Raw genomic sequence first — 27,003 nt, forward strand, 5'->3', positions numbered from 1 at the left:
CGGATCTACAGGCGCTGTGAGGCAGCAGTGCTAACCACTGTGCCACCGTGCCGCCCACGATGTAAAAGTTAAAAATCTAAATTGGAGAAAGGCCAATTTTGACGGTATTAGGCAAGAACTTTTGAAAGCTGATTGGAGGCAGATGTTCGCGGGTAAAGGGACTGCTGGAAAATGGGAAGCCTTCAGAAATGAGATAACAAGAACCTAGGGAAAACATATTCCTGTTCAGGTGAAAGGAAGCGCTGTTAGGTATAGGGAATGCTGGATGACCACAGAAATTGAGGTTTTGGTTAAGAAAAAGAAGGAAGCATATATCAGGTACAGACAGGATAGATCGAGTGAATCCTTGGGAGAATATAAAGGAAGTAGGAGTATACGTAAGAGGGAAATCAGGAGGGCAAAAAGAGACATGAGATAGCTTTGGCAAATAGAATTAAGGAGAATCCAAAAGATTTTTACGAATACATTAAGGACAAAAGGGTAACTAGGAAGAGAATAGATTAGATTCCCTACAGTGTGGAAACAGGCCCTTTTGCCCAACAAGTCCACACCGACCCTCCGAAGAGTAACCCACTCCCCCCTCTGACTAATGCATCTAACAACTATGGACAGTTTAGCATGGCCAATTCACCTGGCCTGCACATCTCTGGAGGAAACTGGAGCACCCTGAGGAGACCCACGCAGATATGGGGAGAATATGCAAACTCCACACAGTTGCCAAGGCTGGAATTGAACCTGGGACCTTGGTGCTGTGAGGCAGCAGTACTAACCACTGAGCCACTATGCTGCCCCTAAATAGGGCCCCTTAAAGATCAGCAAGGCGGCCTTTGTGTGGAGCCGCAGAAAATGGGGGAGATACTGAACGAGTATTTTGCATCAGTATTTACTGTGGAAAAGGACATGGAAGATGTAGAATGTAGGGAAATAGATGGTGAAATCTTGAACAATGTCTATACTACACAGGAGGAAGTGCTGGATGTCTTGAAATGTATAAAAGTGGATAAATCCCCAGGACCTGATCAGATGTGCCCTAGTACTCTTTGGGAAGCTAGGGAAGTGATTCCTGGGCCTCTTGCTGAGGTATTTGTATCATTGATAGTCACAGGTGAGGTGACGGAAGACTGGAGGTTGGCTAATGTGGTGCCACTGTTCAAGAAGGGCGGTAAGGACAAACCAGGGAACTATAGATCAGTGAGCCTGACATCTGTGGTGGGCAAGTTGTTGAAGGGATTCCTGAGGGACAGGATGTACATGTATTTGGAAAGGCGAGGACTGATTAGGGATAGTCAGCTTTGTGTGTCGGAAATCATGTCTCACAAACTAGATTGAGCTTTTTGAAGAAGTAACAAAGAGGATTGATGAGGGCAGAGCGGTAGATATGATCTACATGGACTTCAGTAAGACGTTCGACAAGGTTTCCCATGGAAAACTGGTTAGCAAGGTTAGATCTCATGGAATACAGGGAGAACTAGCCATTTGGATACAGAACTGGCTCAAAGGTAGAAGACAGAGGGTGGTGGGTTGTTTTTCAGACTGGAGGCCTGTGACCAGTGGAGTGCCACAAGGATCGGTGCTGGGTCCACTACTTTTAGTCATTTATATAAATGATTTGGATGTGAGCATAAGAGGTATCGTTAGTAAGATTAAATTAGACTACTTACAGTGTGGAAACAGGCCTTTCGGCCCAACAAGTCCACACCGACCTGCCGTAGTGCAACCCACTCAGACCCATTACCTTACATTTACCCCTTCACCTAACACTACGGCAATTTGGCATGGCTAATTCACCTAACCTGCACATTTTTTGACTGTGGGAGGAAACCGGAGCACCCGGAGGAAACCTATGCAGACATGGGGAGAATGTGCAAACTCCACACAGTCAGTCGCCTGAGACGGGAATTGAACCCGGGTCTCTGGTGCTTGCAGATGACACCAAAATTAGAGATGTAGTGGATAGTGAAGAAGGTTACCTCACATTACAACAGGATCTTGATCAGATGAGCTGAGAAGTGGCAGATAGAGTTTAATTCAGATAAATGTGAGGTGCTGCATTTTGGGAAAGCAAATCTTAGCAGGACTTATACACTTAATGGTAAGGACCTAGAAAGTGTTGCTGAACAGAGACCTTGGAGTGCAAGTTCATAGCTCCTTGAAAGTGGAGTCACAGGTAGATGGGATAATGAAGAAGGTATTTGGTATGCTTTCCTTTATTGGTCAGAGTATTGAGGACAGGAGTAAGGAGGTCATGTTGCAGCTGTACAGGACATTGGTTAGACCACTGTTGGAATATTGTGTGGAATTCTGGTCTCCTTTCTATTGGAAAGATGTTGTGAAACCTGCAAGTGTTCAGAAAAGATTTACAAGCATGTGGCCAGGGTTGGAGGATTTGAGCTATAGGGAGTCGCTTAACAGGTTGGGGCTGTTTTCCCTGGAATGTCGGAGGCTGAGGGGTGACCTTATAGAGGTTTACAAAATGATGAGGGGCATAGATAGAATAAATACACAAAGTCTTCTCCCTGAGGTCGGGGAGTCCAGAACCAGAGGATATAGGTTTGTGGTGAGAAGAGAAAGATATAAAAGAGACCTAAGGGGCAACTTTAAAAGGCATTTGGATGGATATATAAATTGGAAGTGTTTAGAAGGATATGGGACAAGTGCTGACAGGTAGGACTAGATTGGGTTGGGATATCTGGTCAGCATGGACGGGTTGGATCGAAGGGTCTGTTTCTGTGCTGTACATCTCCACAACTCTATTACATTGGTGTATAGGTTTTGTTCATTTTCAGGTAAATGCAAATTTTCTTCCAGAACTAAATTTTAAAGCACATCTAGCCTGAACAGCAGTGCGCCACAAGGATCACTGCTGGATCCACCGCTTTTCATCATTATTATAAATGATTTGGATGTAACGTAGGAGGTATGGTTTGTAAATGTACAGATGACATCAAAATTGAAGGTGTGGTGGACAGCAAAGGAGGTTACCATGGAGTACCATGGGATTGTGATCAGATGTGCAAATGGTTCGAGGAGTGGCAGATGGTGTTTAATTTAGACAAACGTGAGGTGCTGCTTTTTGGAAAGGCAATTCAGGGCAGGACTTATACACTTAATGGTAAGGTCCTAGGCAGTGTTGCTGAATAAACAGACCTTGGAGTGCAGGTTCACAATTCCTTGAAAGTGGAATCACAGGGATATAGGATAATGAAGAAGGTGTTTGGTATGCTTGCCTTTATTAGTCAGGGCATTGAGTATAGGAGTTAAGAATTTGTGTTCTGGCTGTATAGGACATTGGTTAGGCCACTATTGGAATACCGTGTGCAATTCTGGTCTCCCTGCTGTAGGAAGAATGTTGTGAAACTTGGAAGATTATCCTAAGTTAATTTAAGATATTTGGTCAGCATGGACGAGTTGCACAGAAGGGTCTGTCTCTGTGCTGTACATCTCTATCACTATGACTGTACACTGATGTTGGTGTATAGAAATTAGATGCAATTGTGTAGGCATGCCCATTATGCAGGAGGAGGATAATTCCGGAATTTTAGCCCAGAAGAACAGTGATTTAGTTACAACTTAGGATATTGTGTGTTTTGGAATATAACTGGCGGCTGGTGACATTCCAATACATCTTCTAGGTGGTACAGGAAATGGGTTTGGAAGATGCTGTCAAAGCAACTTTGGTGAGTTGCTTGCAGAGTGAATGGGTTGATTGCCTTAATGAAATTGATGAAGACAATATATAATGGCCTGTTATGGCTTTTCTCTTGCATTTGCCAGACTGAATACACCATATCAGTTGTATTTCTTCTAGTTCTGAAACCACACAGTGATTTGGAATAGATGTATTCAGCCAGGCTAACACAAATGAATACTTGACCCAATGTAGAAATGCTTCAATAGCAGTTGCAAAGTTGCAATTCCTGCTGCCTCTGTCTTCACAGCATCTCATTCTTGTACAGGGTCACAATTTTTCCAATGAGCAGTGGGTGCCAGTTCCTAAAGAACTAACATAGCTGTGCTGCCTTTAATGTAACAATCAAGACACTTTTTTCTGGAATTGTTGTCAAAGCTCTTTCAAGACAGAAGTCTTAACTGGCAGTATGAAGAAAGGAAATAAGTTTTTAGAACTTGCAAGGAGAAAAAAATAAATTTGAAAGCTGGATTCAATATTTTTGTGTCGCTAGAAAGGAACATATTGGACCTTATCATCTTTGGTACTCGTCCGTCTAGGTGACATGATGGATATGCAACATATCTATTGGCAATGGGCTAGCATTAACATCAGCAGCCTTCCATTTTATAAGATAATTGTATGTGCTACAAGGGCCAACTCTGGTAAGCATTACCAGGGGCCCCACTCTGGCATGGCAGTTTCTACTGCATTTGCTGCAGAGGAATATAGTGGGCTGAGGGGTTTTGGATTCACTGACCTCTGTTTTCTTGAGACCCTTTTCTCAGCCAGCTGAACTTTTCCAGTACTCTTTCATAGAGTCAGCTTTCAGACATCAGAGCTTGATGGTTATTGCCTCCCAGTATTGGTAGGATCCTCCATTTTCCTATCTCAATTACAGGTGCCTTTGTAGCACCAGCTAGGAGGCTGTGAACCAGTGGCCAGAAGGACTTTGGATATTCAACCATCATTCATCTAGTGAACTGGGGAGGTACTAATAAGTCAACCCAATAAGTCCACACCGAACCTCCAAAGAGTAACCCACCCAGACCAATTTCCCTCTAACTAATGCACCAAACAATTTAGGCAATTTAGCATGACCAATTCACCTGACCTGCACATCTTTGGACTGTGGGTGGAAACCGGAGCACCCAGAGGAAACCCACGTAGACACAGGGAGAATGTACAAACTCCACACAGTCGCCCAAGGTTGGAATCGAATCTGAGTCCTTGGTGCTCTGCGGCAGCAGTGCTAATCACTAAGTCACTGTGTCGCTGATAGATGGTGAAATTTGAAATTAAAAAACTCTGAAATTAAGATTCTACGGATAACCTGTCAATTGTCAGGAAAAATACACAGCATTCACTTTATGAAAGGAAACTAGTCCTCATGTGGTCTGGCCTTCATGTGACTCCTGACCCACAGTCATGACATTTATGCTTAACTGACCCCTGGGCAATTATGGTTGGGCCAGGCCAGTGACACCAACATCACTTGAATGAATAAAAAAACTGGTTGAGCCAGCGGAGACATTGTTGGATGAGCAATGAGTGTATGCTGATAGGCATTCTCCAAGGTGTTGCCGTCTACTCTTAATGCCAATGTGGTTTTAAAACAGGTAGCTCTACTTCAGCTCAACATTACATCCAGGGCAAACTCAAAATTGTTTATCAGCCGCCTGTCTGAACAAGACATTTTGACACCACTGTGACCCCACCCTTCTATCAGGACAGAATACACTTCTTAAATTCACAGTACCATAACACTATCATTAACTGTTTCTGACCAAAATGCAACACCTAACATTTATTTGCATTAAACTCCATTTGCCACTCCTTGACTCATTGACCCAGCTGATCAAGATCCTGATGTACTCTTAGATAACCACGTTCACTGTCCACTACACCACCAATTTTGGTGTCATCAGTGAACGTATTAACCATGCTTCCTATATTCTCATCCAAATTGTTCATATAAATGACAAACAATAGTGGACCCAGTACCGATCCCTGCGGAACACTGTTGGTTACAGGTTTCCAGTCCAAAAACAACCCTCTACAACCACCCTCTGTCTCCTACTGTCAAGCCAAATTTGTATCCAATTGGCTGATGTTCCCTCGATCCCATGTAATCTCTAAGCTTGATTTACTCAAAGGATATTAACTTTGTTTGACAGAATGAAGAAAATTATGGCTTTTGTGACACCAAATGGACTTTATCAGTTCAAAGTAATGCCAGCTGGTATGAAGAAATGCACCAGCCACATTTGAAAGATTAACCAATAATGTCATTTCTGAATTACCCAATTGTGTGGTGTACCTAGACGATCTGATGATTTTTAATCACTTGGAAGAAATATTTGGAGCATCTCTTGGAAATGTTTGATCAATTTCAAGAGGCAGGCTTAATGATAAATCTAGCTAAGAGTGACCACACAAAAGTCCAAGTCACATTTCTAGGCCATATCATTGTCATAGACAGATAGGTACATAGTTGCTTGGAATGGGGTCACAGGTAGATAGAGTGGTGAAAAAAGCATTTGGGACGCTTGCTTTCATTGATCAGAGCATTGAGTACAGGGGTTGGGATGTCACGTTATAGCAAGACATTGTTGAGGACATACTTGGACAATTTTGGTCACTCTGCTACAGGAAGGATGTCATTAAACTGGAAAAGAGTACAAAAAGGATTTAGAAGAACGTTGTCAACAGTACACACGGCAGCTGCTGAGCCTAGGGGGGACAGGGCTGAATGTTTGTAGTTGTGGTGTCATCAAGTGGGCCACTTTGTTCTGGATGGTGTCAAGCTTCTTCAGTATTGTTGGAGCTGCAGATGCCCAGATAAGTAGGGAGTACTCCATCATACTCCTAACTTGTGCTTTGTGGTTGGTGGGCAGGCTTTGGGAAAGCAGGAGAGGAGTTACTCATTGCAGTATTTGTAGTCTATGACCTGCTCCTATAGCCATAGCATTTATATTGTTAATCCTGTTCAATTTCCATTCAATGGCATCCCAGAAATTCAGTGATGCTATAGTAATGGTTAGATTTCTTTTGTTGAAGATAGTCCATTGTTTGGCATTTTTTTTGGCATGAATGCTACTTAAGACGGGGGCGGCACGGTGGCACAGTGGTTAGCACTGCTGCCTCACAGCGCCAGAGATCTGGGTTCAATTCCCGACTCAGGCAACTGTGTGGAGTTTGCACATTCTCCCCGTGTCTGCGTGGGTTTCCTCCGGGTGCTCCGGTTTCCTCCCACAGTCCAAAGATGTGCGGGTCAGGTGAATTGGCCATGCTAAATTGCCCGTAGTGTTAGGTAAGGGGTATGGGTGGGTTGCGCTTCGGTGGGTCGGTGTGGACTTGTTGGGCCGAAGGGCCTGTTTCCACACTGTAAGTAATCTAATCTAAAGACAAGGCAGCCCAAACCTGGATATTGTCCCAGGTCTTGATGCGTTTGGATATGGACTACTTCACTATGAATATTCACAAGTGAAGCTAAACCAGTGGATATCCCTACTTTTGATGGTACAAATGGTGGGAAAGTCATTGATGAAATATCTGAAGATAGTTGAGCCAACACCACAACCCTGAGGAATTTCTGCAGAGATGACCAACCTCTGGCAACTATAACCAGGTGCCAGGTATGGACACATCTGAGTTTTCTGCCCAGATTCCCATTACTCTGATTTTGCTAGGGTTCCTTAATATCAATTTCACTCAAATGCAGCCTTGATTTCAAGAGTAGTCACTCTCACCTCACCATTCAACCAGTTGAGCCTACTCTGCTATTTGGATAGCACATTGATAATAATCTGCTTCAGCATCTTTCTTGGACCATCTCCGTAGCACTTGATATCATCAGTCTCCAGAAATCTATTGATTTCTGTCTTGAACGTGCACAGTATTTGAGCATCTACAGCCCTCTGGGTAGAAAATTCCAACAATACATCACACTCTCTGAAGAAACTCCTCTTCAAATCAGTCTAAATAGCCTACCCCTAATTGAGAATGGCTCAGATTTGTGAAGAGTGGCAGTCAGATTGGAATTACTATTGACATTTTTCGTAGTACCAAACTCCACATTTTTAATTGGCAATTCTGATATATTCCTGGTAAAGGGCTCCGGCCTGAAAAGTCGATTTTCCTGCTCCTCAGATGCTGCCTGACCTGCTGTGCTTTTCCAGCAACACACACTCAATGGCAATTCTAATTCCCTGAGCATACCAGAAATCAAACAATTCCTTTGTCATAAAAACAAAGTAATAAATTCAGCAGATCTGGTAGCATCTGTGGGGAGTAAGAAAGAGAAAGAGTTATTGTTTCAAGTCCAATAAGACTTTTTCTGATCTATAGAAGTGGGCTATGAGATGGGAGAGGCGATCACTAGAAGAGGTGTCAGTAAGAGTCTTGAACATAACAGCTTGATGTTCAATGGGAGAGCCATAATCCAGGGGAGAGTAGAAGAAAGTGTCTGAGAGCTGGCACTCAGCCTCTGTGAAGTGGGATCAGCATGCTAGATAACAACAGCATCACCTTTACCAGGTTAGCTAGATAAAATCAAGGTTAGACTTAACAGAACAGAGTGCAGCAAAATCAGAAGGAAACAGGTTAGAGTGGACAAAGGGAGGAAAGACATTAAGGCAGCTGATGTCACACCAACAGTTCTTGATGAAAAAATCAAGTGCAGGTAAATGGCAAGAGGTTCAGGAGTACTGAAGGTGAATGAAAGGATCTGCAGGTTTGAAAGTGGACCCCTGTTCAAAGAAGAAGACATGGAGGTGAAGTCAAAATTCACAGGGCGGGACAGAGCATAAAGTATAAAATCCTTTGCTCAGCATCAGTGAGCAGAAGGTCAGTAGACAAGAAGTAGGATTGAGTTAGAGGGGAGATGATGAATACAGAAGGATGTCAGCACCTGACAGCATTTGGAATTAATGAAAAAGTTTCTTGTTCAAACATTGAGACGAGGAATGAAATGGAACTGGGAACCAGCACAGCTTTGGAATAGCATGAGGCAGTGCCAATGGAGATAGGTTGAGAGTATGCACATGGCAATGCATGGCACAAGGAAAGCTGCATGTCTTGGAGATATCTATAACTGTGTTTGGTTTGAAACATGAAGGATGGGACTTCATTTGGAATCTGCATGGGTAAGGCAGGGCTGGACACACTCAGTGAGGAAGGAAATGTGGCTGTGAAAGGGAGTTTTGGCAAACACTATCAAACTCTAGGAGGGAGACAGAACAAGCTGAAAAAATTAAAACAGAAATCCTGAAGAGAAGAATGGAACTTCATGAATTTAACACTAAAATAATTATATGCTGGAAATATGAAATAAGTGCTGCAAGAACTCAGGAGGCTTGCCAGCATCTGTGGAGAGAGAAACAGTTAACATTTCAAATCAGATATGACTCTTTCAGATGTACAATGTACTTCAATGTACAAATCCTTTTGTGCTGCTCTACTGAGTCTTTGGTCATTGGAATATCTCATCTACATAATTGCTGTTTCACAGGAACTCTCAGGTGGCTGGTTCTGCTGCACATTCAAATTACAGAATACAGCACACTGAAATGAAAGGGAGTTTGATTTGACTTCCCTTCCTCCCACTAACTGTGAGGGAAATCATGTCTCACTAACCTGACTGAATTTTTTGAAGAGGTGACAAAGAAGATTGATGAAGGCAGAGTAGCAGATATTGATTATCTGGACTTCAGTAAGGTGTTTGACAAGGTTCCATATAGTAGACTGGGTAAGGCAAACCAGGGCTGGACTTATACAATTAATTAGGGCCTTGGGTAGGTTTCGGAACAAAGTGATCTAGGAGTGCAAGTGCCTAATTCCTTGAAAGTGGAGTCGCAAGTAGACAGGGTGATGAAGGCAGCATTTGGCACACTTGCCTTCATTGGTCAGTGCAGCGAATATAGGAGTTAGGGTGGAATGTTGCAATTGTACAGGACATTGATGAGGGTCACTTTTGGAATTATGCATTTAATTCTTGGTCTCCCTGATACAGGAAAGATATTGTTAAACTTGAAAGGGTTCAAAAAGAAATTTCAAGGATGTTGCTGGGATTGGAGGGTTTGAGCTACAGGGAGAGACTGAATAAGTTGGGGCTTTTTTCCTCTGCAATGTCAGAGGCTGAGGAGTGAGCTTATCGAGGTTGATTACATCATGAGGGGCTTGGATGGGGTGAATAGCGAAGATCTTTTACCCAGGGTAGGAGAGTCCAAAACTAAAGCACATAGGTTTAAGGTGAGAGGGGAAAGAATTAAAAGGGACCTAAGGGGCAGTTTTTTCATGGAGAGGGTAGTGCATGTATGGAGTGAACTGCCAGAGTAAGTGGAGGAGGCAGGTACAATTACGAGGCATCTGGATGGGTGTATGAATAGGAAGGATTTAGAAGGATTTGGGCCAAATGCTGGCAAATGGGACTACGTCAGATGGGGATATCGGTTGGTGCAAATGTGTTGGACTGAAAGGGTCTATTTTTGTGCTGTATGTCTATAATTTTATATTTACTGTTGACTCAAATTACACATTTACTATAATAACTAGACAAAAAGTTATTGTATATCATTCATAGTAAATACCAAGGTGTAAGAAGTTTTTAAAATCATTTTTGGCTTTTATTCATCCTCTGTATTTATTGACAAAGTTGACTGAACAAAATCAGAAATAGTAGACAGTTTAACTTAGGAATAGTCAAGGAATGACAGAAAATGGATCAACACATGCATATACTGCATGCAATATATTTAATTTGGCTATTAGGAAAAATTAAACATACAATTAAAATAATTGCACAACATGCCAAGTGAAAATGTCATTCATCCCTGTCCGCTGGCACTAATTTGTTTACATTTTCTTTAATTATTAATAAAAATGTTAGAGGAACATGGCTGTCTTCATGATAAATTTCATAAACAAATTTTAATTGTGTATTTGCATGAAAGATGGGGATAAAAAAACTGAATGATAGGAAAAAGTGCACCACTTATAGTTTAATATAAATTTTAATATAATCTATCAAACAGTATCAATCTTATTTGGATAATCTGTTGGTAAACATTATCAATACAAAATCTATTATTGATTTGAGATCAAATTTGCATTCTTATATGGATTTTTTCTGGGATAAATCTGTTTGTGTAATACTGTCACAACTTTCATGATTGTATAGCATTTTTCAGCTTAATTCTTATGTCCCGGATATATACAATGGTAAGAATTACCACAGCAAACATATCACTTTAGTAATAGGTTAAGTTTTTGTTTTGTCTAAAGAATGCATCAAGAGTCCTGAGACATGAAGCTGAAGGTGAAAAATCCAATGCTGAAACTGAGCACATACACTGAACTTACTTTAGTAATGGAAAACAAGTTGGACAACATGAAGCATAACAAGTGGAGTGAGGATGTACTACATGATAAGTTCATACATCTTTATCAACTTTCCAATTCACATATCATAAATAATAATTCAGTGTGAAGCAATTTGTAATTGAGGGATTCAGCATCTGTTCTGAATCAGAATTTCCCTGGTCTTTAATCTCATAGGATGCATTAATTTCTAATACATTTAGTTGTGTTTGGATGCATATCATTTGCAAATTTTTCAAATAAAAAATAACCTATTCATACAGTACTATTTGTACATTGCTTCCATCAATCGTTTGAGACACTGAGAAGTCGAATCTCCAAACATATAATACATTACAAACATCCCTTCCTAAATCGTTTTTGATTAATGTCTCACTTTACTGATGGCTACTATCAGTCTATGATGATTAGTAATAGTGACTACTACTCTGCAAAATTAAAAAAAATTCTTTTGGGCATATATAAAAAAGTCAACAGCAAACAAGATAGCTAGAATATTGACCACAAGTTTTAAAAAAGGAAAAACTAAAAGATTATGGCACTTGTAAACCACAGTTCATTCGAAACCTGCAATAAATAAAGTGTTTCAGAATCAGTAACTGCTCTTTGGTGCACAGCAGCTCTGATTAGCAACATACATACAAGGACACCAAACATTAGTGCAGAAACTCTTTTTCAAAATTTCTTGCATAAATTTAGAGAAGTAACAGCACACTTCCCCTCAGATTATTGGCTTTTGCTTGATTAAAATACAGACCTGCAGCAGCAATTGATTTTGTGTTACAACTTGCAGTCTTTAACAGTTATTTTAAAATCCTTGTAAGTACAATATAATTATTAGAGTTTAGTCCCTTGCATCCCTCACATTTGTAGTACATCTGATATATATTGCTTATTATAAATGTTAACCCAATAATAGGAATTCCTTTCGGTGCCTTTTATATCCTATAACACCATAACCTGGCAGTTAAGTATAGGTTAAAATCAAGTTATCTGACTGTAGGTTTGTATCTATACATCCAATTAAACAAGAGAAATATAACTTTTAGACTGGATATTTCAAATCACAAGTGCAGGTTATGTACTGTAAGGCTATTGTGTTGTAGGATACAGATTATTAATAGTCTTGTGATCTGTCCATACAGATTTAGAGAAGACTAGTGGCTTGGTAATCTTGGACCCTGATTACATTTGGATCGTTACCACAGTATCTGTGGGTCCTTTGTATAAAATTATTTAAGGCAACAAGCAATATTTATTATAAGTTATTGCCTTTCACAACAATTACTCCTAATGACTTTCCATAAATACAAAAACTGATGCACAAATAGTTGTTCACGTCATCAGAATCAAGCTTCTAACAGCTTCTTCTTCCACAGAAGTGAGCAGCATTCCAGTTTCAACACTATGTACCAGAAACACCTAAATGAAAAAAAAATTAAGAAATTTGAAGGAAATTTATTTGTATCCATACTTTTCATTTGAAGTAGATTTTATCAATATAGCTTGGTTATTAAATAGTTAGCAAAACACTAGCTATTTGTTGCATATACTATGTACCCTGCTCTCATTATTTAGCAGTTATGAATTGGGTGCAGATTTGGTAAATTTTATTTATAGTATCAGCTCTTAAAACAATGATAGGCGATCTTCCACATTCTCTGCAATCTTTGGCATCAATTTTGGTATCTTTCCCACTCCATTCCCCACCTTAGAATTGAACCCTTGGTTTTCCCAGTGGCTGCTAACTTGCAGTCACATTGAAGGACATGTTGTGGCTGAATTCAACTACTTCCTTCAGGAATTCTGCATATTCTATAGCAGTAACAATATCAGGGTAGCAGCAGTCCATGGCTGTCTCAATCATTCATCTCTGAGCTGGAAAATAGAGCTCTGTAATGGTTAACCAAGAGCCTACTGCTCCACTCCAGCTAACTACCAACATGCTTTGAATCTCCAGACTTTCTGGAACACAACGGCTTCCAGTACTTAGAGCAACAGGACAATGGTTGTGGGACATGGATTGAGGATTGGCTGTATGACAGAAGGCAGATAGTTGGAATAAAAGGTTCTTTCTCAGAATGGCAGCTAGCAACAAGCGGTGTCCCACAGGGTTCAGTGTTGGGACCGCAGCTGTTCACTTTACATATTAATGATCTGGATGAAGGGTCTGGGGGCATTCTGGCGAAGTTCGCCGATGATACAAAGTTAGGTGGACAGGCAGGTAGTATTGAGGAGGTGGGGAGGCTACATAAAGATTTAGACAGTTTAGGAGAGTGGTCCAAGGAATGGCTGATGAAATTCAATGTCAGCAATTGCGAGGTCTTGTACTTTGGAAAAAAGAACAGGCATGGACTATTTTCTGTGTGGTGAGAAAATTCATAAAGCCAAAATACAAAGGGATCTCGGAGTGCTAGTACAGGATTCTCTAAAGATTGACTTGCAGGTCAGTCCGTGGTTAAGAAAGCAAATGTAATGTTGTCATTTATCTCAAGGCAGTTGGAATGTAAAAGCAGCGGTGTGCTGAGACTTTATAAAGCTCTGGTTAGGCCTCATTTAGAATACTGTCAGTTTTGGGCCCCACACCTCAGGAAGGATATACTGGCATTGAAGCACGTCCAGTGGAGATCCACACGGATGATCTCCGGAATGGTAGGCCCAATATATGATGAACGGCTGAGGATCCTGGGATTCATTAGAGTTTAGAAGATTGAAGGGAGATCTAATAGAAACTTACAAGATAATGCATGGCTTAGAAAAGGTGGATGCAGGGAAATTGGTTCCGTCAGACGGGGATACTAAGGCTTGTGGGCACAGCCTTAGAATTAGAGGGGGTCAATTTAGAACAGAAATGAGGAGATATTTCTTCAGTCAGAGTGTGCTGGGCCTGTGGAATTCATTGCCAGGGAGCACAGTGGAGGCTGGAATGTTATATGTCTTCAAGGCAGAGATTGATAAATTCTTAATCTCCCAAAGAATTAAGGATTATGGACAGAGTGCGGGTAAGTGATGTTGAAATGCCCATCAGCCATGATTAGATGGACCAAATGGCCTTACTTCCATTCCGATTTCTTGTGGACAAAGAGGTCTATAGCTGAGTACCTTTTCAATGACAGGACAAGCATTCGAGACCAGGAAATGGACAGGGAGCAATGTGTACCTTGTTAGAGAGTAATTGGAAAAACAAAATCATTTCATTGATTATTTTCCACACCAGTGGGAATGTAGAAGATTCATTAATGTTTTGTTTTCCTTAATTTTGTTGGGGTCAAAAATATTGGCTTGAGGATGCATCCTCTCATATTAGTAGCTTTGATTCATGTAGTGTAATGCTTTCCAGGAATGTATTTACCACTTAGAACTGGATATTTCAGCAGTGAAGGTACTTTGCACAGAATTAGATATTGCTTTTCCCTTTCACATAAGGTACATATAGTTTTGTGTTTGATTCTTTATTGTGTTCACTAAAGTGAGGAATTTCAGTACGAGGGCAGGAAGGAAACAAGTAGGCACGTCTCAAAAAAGAATTTCCAGTCATTTGCCTTTTTGATGTATTGACCCAACCGTAATAAATGAAACAAAAACATCTCTGTCGGAAGATACATTTGACAGAAAAGCAAAGTAAATTTTTTTCCTTAACAAAACACAATGTCACCCAACAATGCTGCATGCAATACAAGCTGTGATATATTCAATGTTATTACAATTAGGACTAGTAAAGCTTTTACTATTTTACCTTATGTTGAGGGTTTGGTAGATTCCTGGTCTATTGAAACGGCAGCATTTTGATTTGAAACTAAGGTGTTGGGGAAGGAAAATAGCAATAAAATGAACATTGAGCTTCAGACAACTTTTCTTACTTGGAATCTTGTAAATTAAACACTTAAACTTAAATTGACAGTGTCCAGAAGTTGTCCCATCTACAAAGAAAGAGGCCTCAAGAACCCTAAGTCTTGAGCCTCTGACCTTATCAAGCAACTGCCATTGTGGGAAGGTGTTCTCTGGGAAGAAAGTAAGCACTATAATAGCACAAAGAATAAATGGAAAGCTTCAGGAGATGGGATGAAGTAGTGTGAAGGGAAATGCCACAATTAGGTGGAAGAATTTTGGATCAATGGCCTCAGAAGTGGCTAAAGATGATCAGGAAGAGGAAAAATCACATTAGAACTAGAGAGATGAACAGCTAACAAGAGCCTCACATGCATTCATTCTTCCTCTCTCCCTCCTTATACAATCTTTCAAGTATTCCGTCATTTTATACTTGAACATCCATCATTCTATACTTATACTTGGGCAGCACGGTGGCACAGTGGTTAGCATTGCTGCCTCACAGTGCCAGAGACCCAGGTTCAATTCCCGCCTCAGGCGACTGACTGTGTGGAGTTTGCACATTCTCCCTGTGTCTGCATGGGTTTCCTCCGGGTGCTCTAGTTTCCTCCCACAGTCCAAAAATGTGCAGGTTAGGTGAATTGGCCATGCTAAATTGCCCACGTTAGGTGAAGGGAGGAATGGGTCTGGGTGGGTTGCGCTTCGGTGGGTCAGTGTGGACTTGTTGGGCCGAAGGGCCTGTTTCCACACTGTAAATCTAATCTAAAACCAATCTTCCTGCAATCATGTTATCTTTTCCAGCAATGTGAATAACCTTTACATGATATATTTGAAACGAGAGGCTCTCGCTGCATGGACTTGCATCGAGTTTTAAATTTTTCAATGAATACCAATGGATCATTGTTTATTATAACAGATAGATGTTGACAATTAATTTTCTTTGTAACAGTGTCAGGTATAGACATGAAGGCACTGAAGCGCCAATGATAATCCAAAAGTCTCCTTTAATATGGTAATGTGCTTCCTCTGATATTGTTTTAGTTCCTCACAGAAGTACCTCACTGACTTCTCTATTCACGACTCATCATCCTGTAACAAGACTGCACCTATCTCAAGTCACTAGTGTAAATAGCCACTTTGAAAGGTTTGGAGAATTCTGGGGTGACAAACAGTGTCATTATTAGTCTTGCCTTCAGCTTCTCAAAGGCCGACTGGCATTCTGCTATACATACCCACTTTTGTTCATTTCCTTAAATTCATTAATGGAATAACTATTGTGCTGAAATCATATACAAACTTCTGGTGAAAGCCAGACATTCAATAAATCTTATGATTTCTTGTTTAATTTTAGGACAGGAAATTATTTGAGATTAGATTAGATTCCCTACAGTGCGGAAATAAGAGTAACCCATCCAAATCCATTTCCCTCTCACCTAACACTATGGGCAATTTAGTATTGCCAATTCACCGAACCGGCACTTCTTTGGACTGTGTGGAGGAAACCCATGCAGACACGGGAAGAATGTGCAAACTCCACACACACAGTCGCTCGAGGCTGGAATCGAACCTGGGACCCAGTTGCTGTGGGGCAGCAGTGCTAACCACCGAGCCACTGTGCCGCCCAGTCTTCACTCTCACTGTATTTGGCAACACACATCCTTGTCCTACAATGAGTGTGAGGTAAGTCATTCCTGCTTTGGTGAATTTGCTTTATGTTAAATTTATTATTAGATTAGCCAACTGTAATTGCTTAAACAGGTCTATAATGTACAGCATGGAAACAGACCCTTCGGTCCAACTCGTCTATGCTGACCAGAAATCCTAACCTAATCTAGTCCCATTTGCCAGCACTTGGCCCATATACCTCGAAAGCCTTCTGATTCATATCGATATCCAGAGCCTTTTAAAATGCTGTAATTGTCCCAGTCTCCACCACTTCCTCTGGCAGCTCATTCCATACATGTACCACCTTCTGCATGAAAAAGGTTCCCCTTAGGTCGCTTTTATATCTTTTTCCTCTGACCCTAAACCTATGCCCAATAGTTCTGGACTCCACTAACCCAGGGAAAAAAAACCTTATCTATTTAGCCTATCTATGCCCCTCATGATTTTATAAACCTCTATAAAGGTCAGCCCTCAGCCTCTGACATTCCAGGGAGAACAGCCCCAGCCTATTCAGTTTCTCCTTACAGCTCAAATCCTCCAACCCTGGCAACATTCTTGTAAATCTTTTCTGAACCCTTTCAAGTTTCACAACATCCTTCTGATAGGAAGGAGATCAAAACTGCATGCAATATTCCAAAAGTGGCCTAACCAATATCCTGTACAACTTCAATATTACCTCCCAACTCCTATACTCAATGTTCTGACCAGTAAAGGAAAGCATACCAAATACCTTTTTCACTAACCTATCCACCTGCAACTCTACTTTCAAGGAACTATGAACCTGCACGCCAAGGTCTCTTTCTTCAGCAATACTTCCCAGGCCCTTACCATTATGTGTTTCAGTCTTGCTCTGACTTGCTTTTCCAAAATTCAGCACCTCGCACTTCCAATGAATTACTAAATATTGTGATGTCATCTAAATAAACTACAGAGTTACATAATGCAGCTATGACTTGATTCATAAGTCTTTGGAATGTAGCTAGGGTGTTAACCATATGGCATTACTCAACATTGGTATAACCTAATTAGCAGGACAAAAGTGAACACCTTTTTAGCTTTGGATGTTAATGGAACTTACCAGTATCTCTTCAGTACATCAATCTTAGAAAGGAATGAGGTACTACCAACCCTACAGATACAGTCCTAATTGTGGAATTAGGTACAAATCTGTTTTGGTGACTGCATTTAATTTCCTATAGTCTATACAGAATCTATAGTGTGTACTGGATTAGTACTAGTTGATCCATCCAGTCTAGGAACTGACACCACCAGTGAACTCCGACAGCTTCAGCTGAGTTCAATCCAGTAATTATCCAGCATATATTGAATCGCTGCTTCTACTGAGTGCATGCACTTGACTCAACCAATAAGGTTATTGTTTCATCAGTTCTGATTCTACCATGTCCACATTATGTCTAATACCCAGTACGTCCAGTTGTATCTCTCCAGATTACCCGATATTTCCTCAATAGTTTTTACAAGATTCTCCCATTGTCCTTACCCCAAATTGGAGAAGTATCAAATTGCCTCACCATGTGTGTTGGCGAATTGATTTGTAGGTGGTTTGCTTTGAGAATTGTGTACCCCAACTATTGTCTGCCAACCTCTACAATCCTTACCACTTGACACACTTGATCCTTCTCATCGTCCCCACAAAATACTGCTTCATTTTGCTGACATGACAAAACCAATGGCTTTTCCTATGACCAGGAGTATATCGAAACCAAGTTTTTTGACTAACCACAGCCACCTCGTTCAGATCTCTAAATTTCATATTCAAACATTCACCTTGTAAAAACAAGATCAATGTTTCATGCCCCAGCCTGAAATGTTCTAATTATAGATTATTTCTGTCAATTTCACTTGTGAAACTTTTAAATGTTCTTGTGCTACATTATGCATGCCATAGGGAAAGCAAGCCAAACAAAATCAGCCTTACTATCAGTAATGTGCAACACTGTGAAATTAAAATATTCACTGACCATCAAAATTGTTTAATTGTTTCGAATTAGACTTTACAAATAACAGATCTTAGTCACCAAGTTTATGATTTAAAAAATAATTTAATACCGTAACTTAATCTAATTAATATCAGTGATTTAACCCAATCTTCTTTGAGCATAATCCCCTCACAGACAGACAGAGTTCAGGGATAAATAAGAAAGACAATACAAAGATTGTAATTTGGTAGCTCAATTAAATAGTTTCAAACATTGGATAACAAGGCTTCATGTAATCCTTGGAAAAGGAGTTGTTCTCAGGCATGTAATTGTATACCTAATTTCAAAGTCATCGGTGAATGCAAACTATTTCAGTAGACTTCCAGAATTATTTACTTATTTCTCACAGAATAGGTTTCTTTTCTCAGAACTTTCAATAATTCTTTAACAGGATAGAAAACCAGAGAGAGTAAAATCACAGTAGCCAGTCCCAAAGTTTCCAAAAATCACTCAGCACCTGCCAAGACCTATCAGAACCAGTTTTAAAACCACAAGAAATAAGAACTGAGTAGGCCGTTTGGCTGTTGAGTCTGCTCTGTCATTAAAGAGGATCATGACTGATCCGATATTCCGCATATCCACTTTCTTGCCCTTTCCCCATAAACCTTGATTACTCTACTGCGCATGAATCGAGCTGTCTCAGCTATAAATATCCACAAAGATTCTTCCCTCGAGTTCTCTGTGGGAAAGAGATCCAGAGATCCAAAGACCCTCAGAAGAAATTCCTCATTTCAGTCTTCAATTAGTGCTCCTTTAATCTGAGACCAAGCTCGGTGGTCCTATACTCTCTCATGAGAGGATACACCCTCTCAGCATTTATCCTGTCAATACCCTTAAGAATCCTGTATGTTTCAATGAGATCACCAATTATTCTTTTAAATTCAAATGAGTAGTGTCAACCTCTTTAACCTTAAATAAGGGGACCAAAACCACTCAAAGTATTCCAGATATGGTCTCATCAGCATCTTGCACAATTTCAGTAATACTTCCATAGTTTTACATTCCAACATCCTTGAAATAAACAATCCATATAAGAAATAATATTTTGTTAACCTTCCTGATTACTTGCCTCACCTGTGTGCTCGCTTTGTGTTTCGGGTACAAGTATCCAAATCCTGTTGTGTTGCAGATTTTGCAGTTTTTCTCCACTTAAATAATCCTGTTCTTTTGTTCTTCCTTCCAAAATGAAGACCTTCACACTTTCTCACATTATACTCCATTTACCAACATTTTGCCCACTGACTTAATCTATCAATATCCCTCTGTAAACTAAAAACAAATAACTGCAGATGTTGGAAAAAGGTGTGGCTGGGTTTCTTCAGCTATTTCTGTTTTGTCTCTCTGTAAACTGTTTGCATCCTTCTCACAACTTATTTTTCCAGTATATACTTGCATCATCTGCAAATCTGGCTATAACACATTTGCTTCATTTATATATTATGAAGAGTTGCGATCGCAACACTATTATTTGTGAAACCCCACTGGTTACAGGTGGGACCTAAAACAAGAAAGAACCTCTTATCCCATTTGCTGTTTCCTGTCCATCAGCTAAATCTCTATCCGTGCCTCCAACACCATGAGTTCTTATGACATAACGTTTTGTCAGGTACCTTGTCAAATGATCTTTGCAAGTCTAACACAACAGATTTATTGGTGTCCCTCTATCCACTCTCGGGCAAGACTTCCTCATATATAATAAATTAGTCAGAGATGATTTCCTTTGCCTGAAGCCAGCTGACTCTGCTTGATTAGATTTCAGTTTTCCAAATGTGCTTTTATTACTTCCTTCCTTCAACAAAAAAGGAATTCTCTGTAGTAGGCTGGTTAACACCGATCCTTCCCCTTGACTGATCAATTCAACATCCAACCAGCTGCTAGCCTTGAGCATACCAATACTCTCCCCGTTGAATCATCCACAGCATGCCTTAGATTAATAATTAAGCTGCATTATCCTCAAGGCCAGTGACCAATAGCAAACATCTGCATTTGGTTTCTTTAAAATCACACAGGTGATCAAAGTTCAACTCACCCTAACAGTTCTACCAAAAAATTGAGAAAAGTAAAATAAATAGAGTGAGTCTCTACACTTACGTGTTCCTGTGAATCTTTCTAGAAAGGTGGACATATAATCCAACACTAATAATTCACCTTTACGTCTTCAGAGATTTCCCTAATCAATTTTAATGCACATGTAAACATATGACCATAAGTTAAGTCAAATGGAATAAACTCAGTAGATGCATTTTGGGAACCTCTGGTTGCAGATGGCAAGAAATGTAATTGTTTGTAACAATCCTGAGAATTCATGACAGTACGCTACATAATGGCTTTAAGAGTCTAATGCTATCTCTCCAAAGCTACCAGTATTTGTACAGAATATGCAGTTGACTTCAACTATTTTATCCCCAAATTGATGATGTTCTGAAACACTTTTGATCAGATTGTCTCTCAATTGGTAGCCTACAATGAGTTAAAAGCAATGTTGATTTTTTCATTAATACCTTAGTTGTAACGGTCCTTAAATGAATAGCTCTGGAAATCAGTTTGTCATAATCGTACTACTGTCCTCCTTTTGTCTTTGATAATCCCTACAATATACTAACACTTGACTGAGTGGCTCTTGAAAAACTGGTATGGTTATCATAGCTTTCTGTTTATTAATGGTTGTATTTTTCATATTTCCACATGTCTTGCCATAGGAATGTCATATGCCACACACAATATTTCCTTACAACATCAAAGGAGTAGCCATCAAATCTTTCTCCACAGGTTCCTCATCAAAAGTCAGCTTTTATTACAATAGTACTCTCATTCCTTCAGCTACAGTGTGGAACGAGATAAGTGCAGTGTTCTTGGAGATTTGGAGAAGATTAGAGCTATGAAGGGGTCAGGTTATGAAAGATGGTGGGGGGGGCAGACCAGGCAGGGATTGAAAACAAAATTAATTCCAAAATTAAACATTCATAAAATAATGGTGAATATGCATTTTTAAGTGGTTTGTTTATAACGATTCTGTCCCTGGTTAAGTAAAAATGTCTTAATTGAAGAATTTAATTATTCATCAATCTAAATAGCTAACAATCATAGCACTGTGGAAAATATTACTACCTTTGGAACTTTCTTCATCTGATTCTTCATCTATCCAGTGCTGATCAGTGCCTCCTAACAATCGGTTTTGAGACTCGCTTAATGGTCTCGGAGGAAGTGACTGTCCATCTGCACTACTTTGGGGGAAAGGAAGAGTATCAATGAAAACAACAACTTTTATCAATACAGAGGGGTCAGCATAGTAAAACACTGCAAGAAAACAGAGAAAGGTTTGTGTTTATTCAAAATGACTGGCTATAGAATTCTTTGAGATGTCCAATGAATATTTTAAGTGTAGGCATTGATGTAAAATAAGAAATATGGCAGCCAATTCATAAAGGAGGAAGTGAGGACTGCAGATGCTGGAGATCAGAGCTGAAAACGTGTTCCTGAAGAAGGGCTCATGCCCGAAACATCGATTCTCCTGCTCCTTGGATGCTGCCTGATCTGCTGCACTTTTCCAGTAACACATTTTCAGCCAATTCATAAAGTTCAGAATAGGCTTTAACCTGCACAATATTTGACGAAGACCTGACCACAGTATTTGATGATGATACAAGACTGAAATCTGCCACTCTCAGCACTGACATCTTATGTTGAACAGTGTAATATAAATTGAATTTAAAAGTGTCATCGCTTTAAAAGTAAATATCTAATGTTAACTCAGCATTACAATAATAACTGTCATATAGCATTGCGATATAATTCATACACAATTTTATGACGTGAAAAACCATATTAGACAACCCAACACCTCAAATTTATGAACACAATGAAAAGCTGTTTTAATGACCCAAAGTTTTTCAGTCTGTTAGTAACCTTAACCAGAATATAGCAGCTGGTGTTTTGTAAAGGAGGTGGGCGCTTGTCATCCACTGACAATATAGTATTAGAAAAAGCTGGTTATTTTACAATATGCTCTGCAGATATGGAGAAGCCAGGATCAGAGGTCCCAGAGAAAAATATGAAGCTCGGCCATGATGAGTGAAATTACGTGCAGTGTTTTTATCTGCCGGTGACTGCTGCTGCTTATAACATTTGGACTTTTGAATGTCCACCGCTTAGTCACAACAGTTTGGAAGTTAATAGCGGCTGGAGACAGAAAACTGGATTTTCCTGAATGCTGTGGTGTGTTAATTGCATAACGTGCACCTGTTCTCTGTGACAGGTCCTCCGTCAAGAAGTCAACCTGATTGAGGGAGAACTCTGTTGTAGCTCAGAGGGGTCAGTTATATCCAATCCTTAAGTCTGGGGAGCTTTAGGTTGAGTACTGGATGGGAAGGGGAGGATAATCAGGGGACTGCACTCTCATTCCTCCTGTCCACAAACAGATCTGTAAAAATACATTTCCCCAAGCTATCTTTGCCTTCTTCTAATTGCCAGAGGGGCATAGATTTGCCAGAGGGGAAATAACAGTTTAAAAACAAAAATGAACCTGAAGGTAGTAGGTAGATAAGATGGTCAAGAAGCATATGGGATCCTTTATTAGCTAAGGCATAGAATACAGGAGGTTATGCAAGAACATATTAAATGCTGGTCACATCACATCTGCAGTACTGCATGTAATTCTGGTTGCTAAATTATGGGAATCTGCAGTTGCATAAGATGGGGTGCACAAGAGATTTACTAGAATGCTGCCTGGGCTGGAGGGTTTGAGCTGTGAGGAAAGACACCTTGGGATTGTTTTCCTTGGAGCAATGTTTGAATAATTTACTTTTGGAAAAGCTATTCAATAGGCAACAGAGTTAATTAAAAGACGTATTAAATTAAAAATATTTAGAAACAAAGATAATAAATATACTTTTTGGCAGGTTCAGTGTGGTTGATTGAGTTGGGCTGCTCTGGATCTTGACTGACCAGGCGGGTTGGATAAGAACACCCATCACCAAGGCTGAAAAACAAAATACAAGAACACCATACATATCACCACCAGCAATGGATATTCTTATGGATACAACGCATATTAATATTGTATAAAAACTACTGGAGAAACTCAGGTCTGCCAGTATCTGTATAGTCTCCGCTGGCTACATCTGAGGGAAGTGCACCCAACTCCAGCTCCTTGAAAACCGTATTAGGGAATTGGAGCTGGAGTTGGATGAACTGTGGATCATTCGGGAGGTTGAAGGGGTAATTGAGAGGAGCTATCAGCAGTTGGTCACTCCTGAGGCTCAGGATAAGGATAGATGGGTTACAGTCAGGGGGAGGAAAGACAGTGCAGGGATCCCCTGTGGACATTCCCCTCAGCAATAAATATATCATTTTGGATACTGCTGGGGGTTGGGGGGATGACCTACCAGAGGAAAGCAATAGTTCTCTGGCACTGAGCCTGACACTGTGGCCCAGAAGAGAAGGGGGCAGAACAGAAAAGTGCTAGTGGTAAGAGACTGGATTGTTAGGAAAATTGATAGGAGATTTTGTGGTCAGGATCAGGATTCCCGGAAGGTTTGCTGCCTCCCTGGTGCCAGGGTCCAGGACATCTCCGATCTAAAAGGGGAGGGCGAACAGCCAGAAATCGTGTCACATATTCACACCAATGATATAGCCAGGAAAAGGATTGCGGATATAAAAAGTGATTTCAGGGAGTTAGGGTGGAAGCTGCAGAGCAGGACAAACAGAGTAGTGTTCTCGGGATTACTACTGGTGCCACGAGATAGCGAGGCGAGGAACAGGGAGCGGGTGCAGCTTAACACATGGCTGCGCAGCTGGTGTAGGAGGGAGGGCTTCAGATATTTAGATATTTGGGATGCCTTCTGGGGAAGGTGGGACCTGGACATGAAGGACGGGCTGCACCTGAACTGGAAAGGAACCAATGTCTTGGGAGGACGGTTTGCTCGTGTGGTTCAGGAGGGTTTAAACTAGTATGGCAAGGGGGTGGGAACCTGAGTATATACCGGTGGTGAGAGTTGATGGAGACGAGACAATAGCAAGAGGTGGCGCAGTCCGTGGGAAGGAATTTCCTGGGAAAGAACCAGGGGATTGATTCAAGTGTGTTTGCTTTAATGCAAGGAGTATCAGGCATAAAAGTGATGAGCTTAGAGCATGGATCAGTACCATAGGGAGGGGGGGAAAAAGAGGAGGAGGTGTAGCACTGCTAATCAGAGAGGGTATCACAGCTACAGAAGTTACCATTGTCGAGGAGGGTCTGCCTACTGAGTCAATATGGGTGGAAATTAGGAACAGTAAGGGAGCAGTCACCTCATTAGGGATTTACTACAGGCCCCCCAATAACAGCAGGGAAATTGAAGAAAGCATAGGTCGGCAGATTTTGGAAAAGTATGAATGTAGTAGGGTTATTGTAATGGGAGACTTTAACTTTCTCAATATTGATTGGAACCTCCTTCGAGCAGATGGTTTGGAAGGAGCTGTTTTTGTAAGATGCGTTCAGGAGGGTTTCCTAACTCAGTACGTTGACAGGCCAACGAGGGGAGAGGCCATTTTGGATTTGGTGCTCAGCAATGAGCTGGGGGCAGGTGCCAGATCTTGCGGTGTGAGAGCATTTTGGTGATAGTGACCGCAACTGCCTCACATTCTACATAGCTATGGAGAAGGAGAGAAGCAGGCACAATGGGAGGATATCTAATTGGGGAAAAGGAAACCACGATACTATCAGACATGCGTTGGGAAGCATGGACTGGGAGCAATTGTTCCATGGAAAGGGCACTATAGACATGTGGAGATTGTTTAAGGAACAGATGTTGCGAGTGATGCATAAGTGTGTTCCTTTGAGGCCGGCAAGAAGGGCTAAGATAAAGGAACCTTCGATGACAAGAGCGGCGGAGCTTCTCGTCAAAAGAAAGAAGGCAGCTTATGTGAGGAGGAGGAAGCAAGGGTCTTGCTCAGCTCTAGAGGATTACAGGCAGGCGAGGAAGGTGCTCAAAAAGGTCTGAGAAGAGCCAGGAGGGGGCATGAAAAAGGCTTGGCAGGAAGGATTAGGGAGAATCCAAAGGCATTTTACACATATGTGAGGAATAAGAGAATGATCAAAGAAAGTGTAGGCCGATCGGGGATAACATAGGGAACTTGTGTATAGAGTCTGAGGAGGTAGGGGAAGCCCTAAATGAGTTTGTTGCTTCTGTCTTTATGAAAGAAAAGGACCTTGTAGTGAATGAAACCATTGAGGAACAGGTAAGCATGCTGGAACAGATAGAGGTTGAGGAAGCTGATGTGTTGAAACTTTTGACAAACATTAAGATTGACAAGTCGCCAGGGCCAGACCAGATTTGTCCTTGAATCCTTTGGGAAGCGAGAAATGTGCTTTACATCCTCGCTCTCCATTGGAGTCGTACCTGAGGACTGGAGGGAGGAAAATGTAATTCCTCTCTTCAAGAAAGGAAATAGAGAAATCCCTGGCAATTACAGACCAGTCAGTCTCACATCTGTCATCTGCAAGGTGTTAGAAAGGATTCTCAGGCATAGGATTTATGACCATCTGGAAGAGTATGGTTTGATTAAAGGCAGTCAGCATGGCTTTGTGAGGGGCAGGTCATGCCTGAAATCTTAGAGGTTTTTGAGAATATTACTAGACAAATTGATGAGGGTCAAACAGTGGATGTTGTGTATATGGACTTCATTAAGGCATTTGATAAGATTCCCCATGGTAGGCTCATTCAGAAGGTCAGGAGGAATGGGATACAGGGAAATTTAGCTGTCTGGATACAGAATTGGCTGGTCGACAGAAGATAGCGAGTGGTAGTGGAAGGAAAATATTCTGCCTGAAAGTCTGTGGTGAGTGGTGTTCCACAGGGCTCTGTTCTTGGGATTCTACTCTTTGTAATTTTTATTAATGACTTGGATGAGGAGATTGAAGGATGGGTTAGCAAGTTTGCAGATGACACAAAGGTTGGGGGTGTTGTTGACAGTATAGAGGACTGTTGTTGACTGCAGCGGGACATTGACAGGATGCAGAGATGGACTGAGAGGTGGCAGATGGAATTCAACCTGGATAAATGTGAAGTGATGCAATTTGGAAGGTCAAACTTGAAAGTTGAATACAGGATTAAAGACAGGATTCTTGGCAGTGTGGAGGAACAGTGGGATCTTGGTGTGCAGGTACATACATCCCTTAAAATTGCCACCCAAGTAGACAGGGTTGTTAAGGAAGCATATGGTGTTTTGACTTTTGTTAACAGGGGGATTGAGTTTAAGAGCCGTGAGATCTTGTTGCAGCTCTATAAAACTTTGGTTAGACCGCACTTGGAATTGTGTCCAGTTCCGGTCACCCTATTATAGCAAAGATGTGGATGCTTTGGAGAGTGTTCAGAGGAGGTTTACCAGGATGCTGCCTGGAACGGAAGGCTTATCTTACGAAGAGGGGATGACTGAGCTCGGACTTCTTTCATTGGATAAAAGAAGGAAGAGAGGAGACCTAATTGA

The 27,003-nt window shown here is 40.9% G+C and overlaps 1 protein-coding gene across 4 annotated transcripts in view; it reads right to left on the reverse strand.

Moving 5' to 3' along the window:
* Nucleotides 1-10,296: 10,296 nt before the first annotated feature.
* The window catches only part of LOC132816466 (palmitoyltransferase ZDHHC20-B-like), a 117,854-nt gene continuing 101,147 nt past the window's right edge, over nt 10,297-27,003 (reverse strand). For 3 of the 4 annotated variants that reach the window (XM_060826084.1, XM_060826082.1, XM_060826085.1), the window contains 4 exons: nt 23,429-23,518; nt 21,649-21,764; nt 14,784-14,843; nt 10,297-12,469 (listed from right to left, as the gene is read on the reverse strand). In XM_060826084.1, the coding sequence (XP_060682067.1) occupies nt 14,785-14,843; nt 21,649-21,764; nt 23,429-23,518 (265 nt within the window). In that variant the 3' untranslated portion in view covers nt 10,297-12,469; nt 14,784. The remainder of the gene's footprint in view (nt 12,470-14,783; nt 14,844-21,648; nt 21,765-23,428; nt 23,519-27,003) is intronic. The other variant, XM_060826083.1, reaches the window with a different exon arrangement.

Source organism: Hemiscyllium ocellatum, chromosome 6 (genome assembly GCF_020745735.1).
Source record: "Hemiscyllium ocellatum isolate sHemOce1 chromosome 6, sHemOce1.pat.X.cur, whole genome shotgun sequence".
NCBI lineage: Eukaryota > Metazoa > Chordata > Chondrichthyes > Orectolobiformes > Hemiscylliidae > Hemiscyllium > Hemiscyllium ocellatum.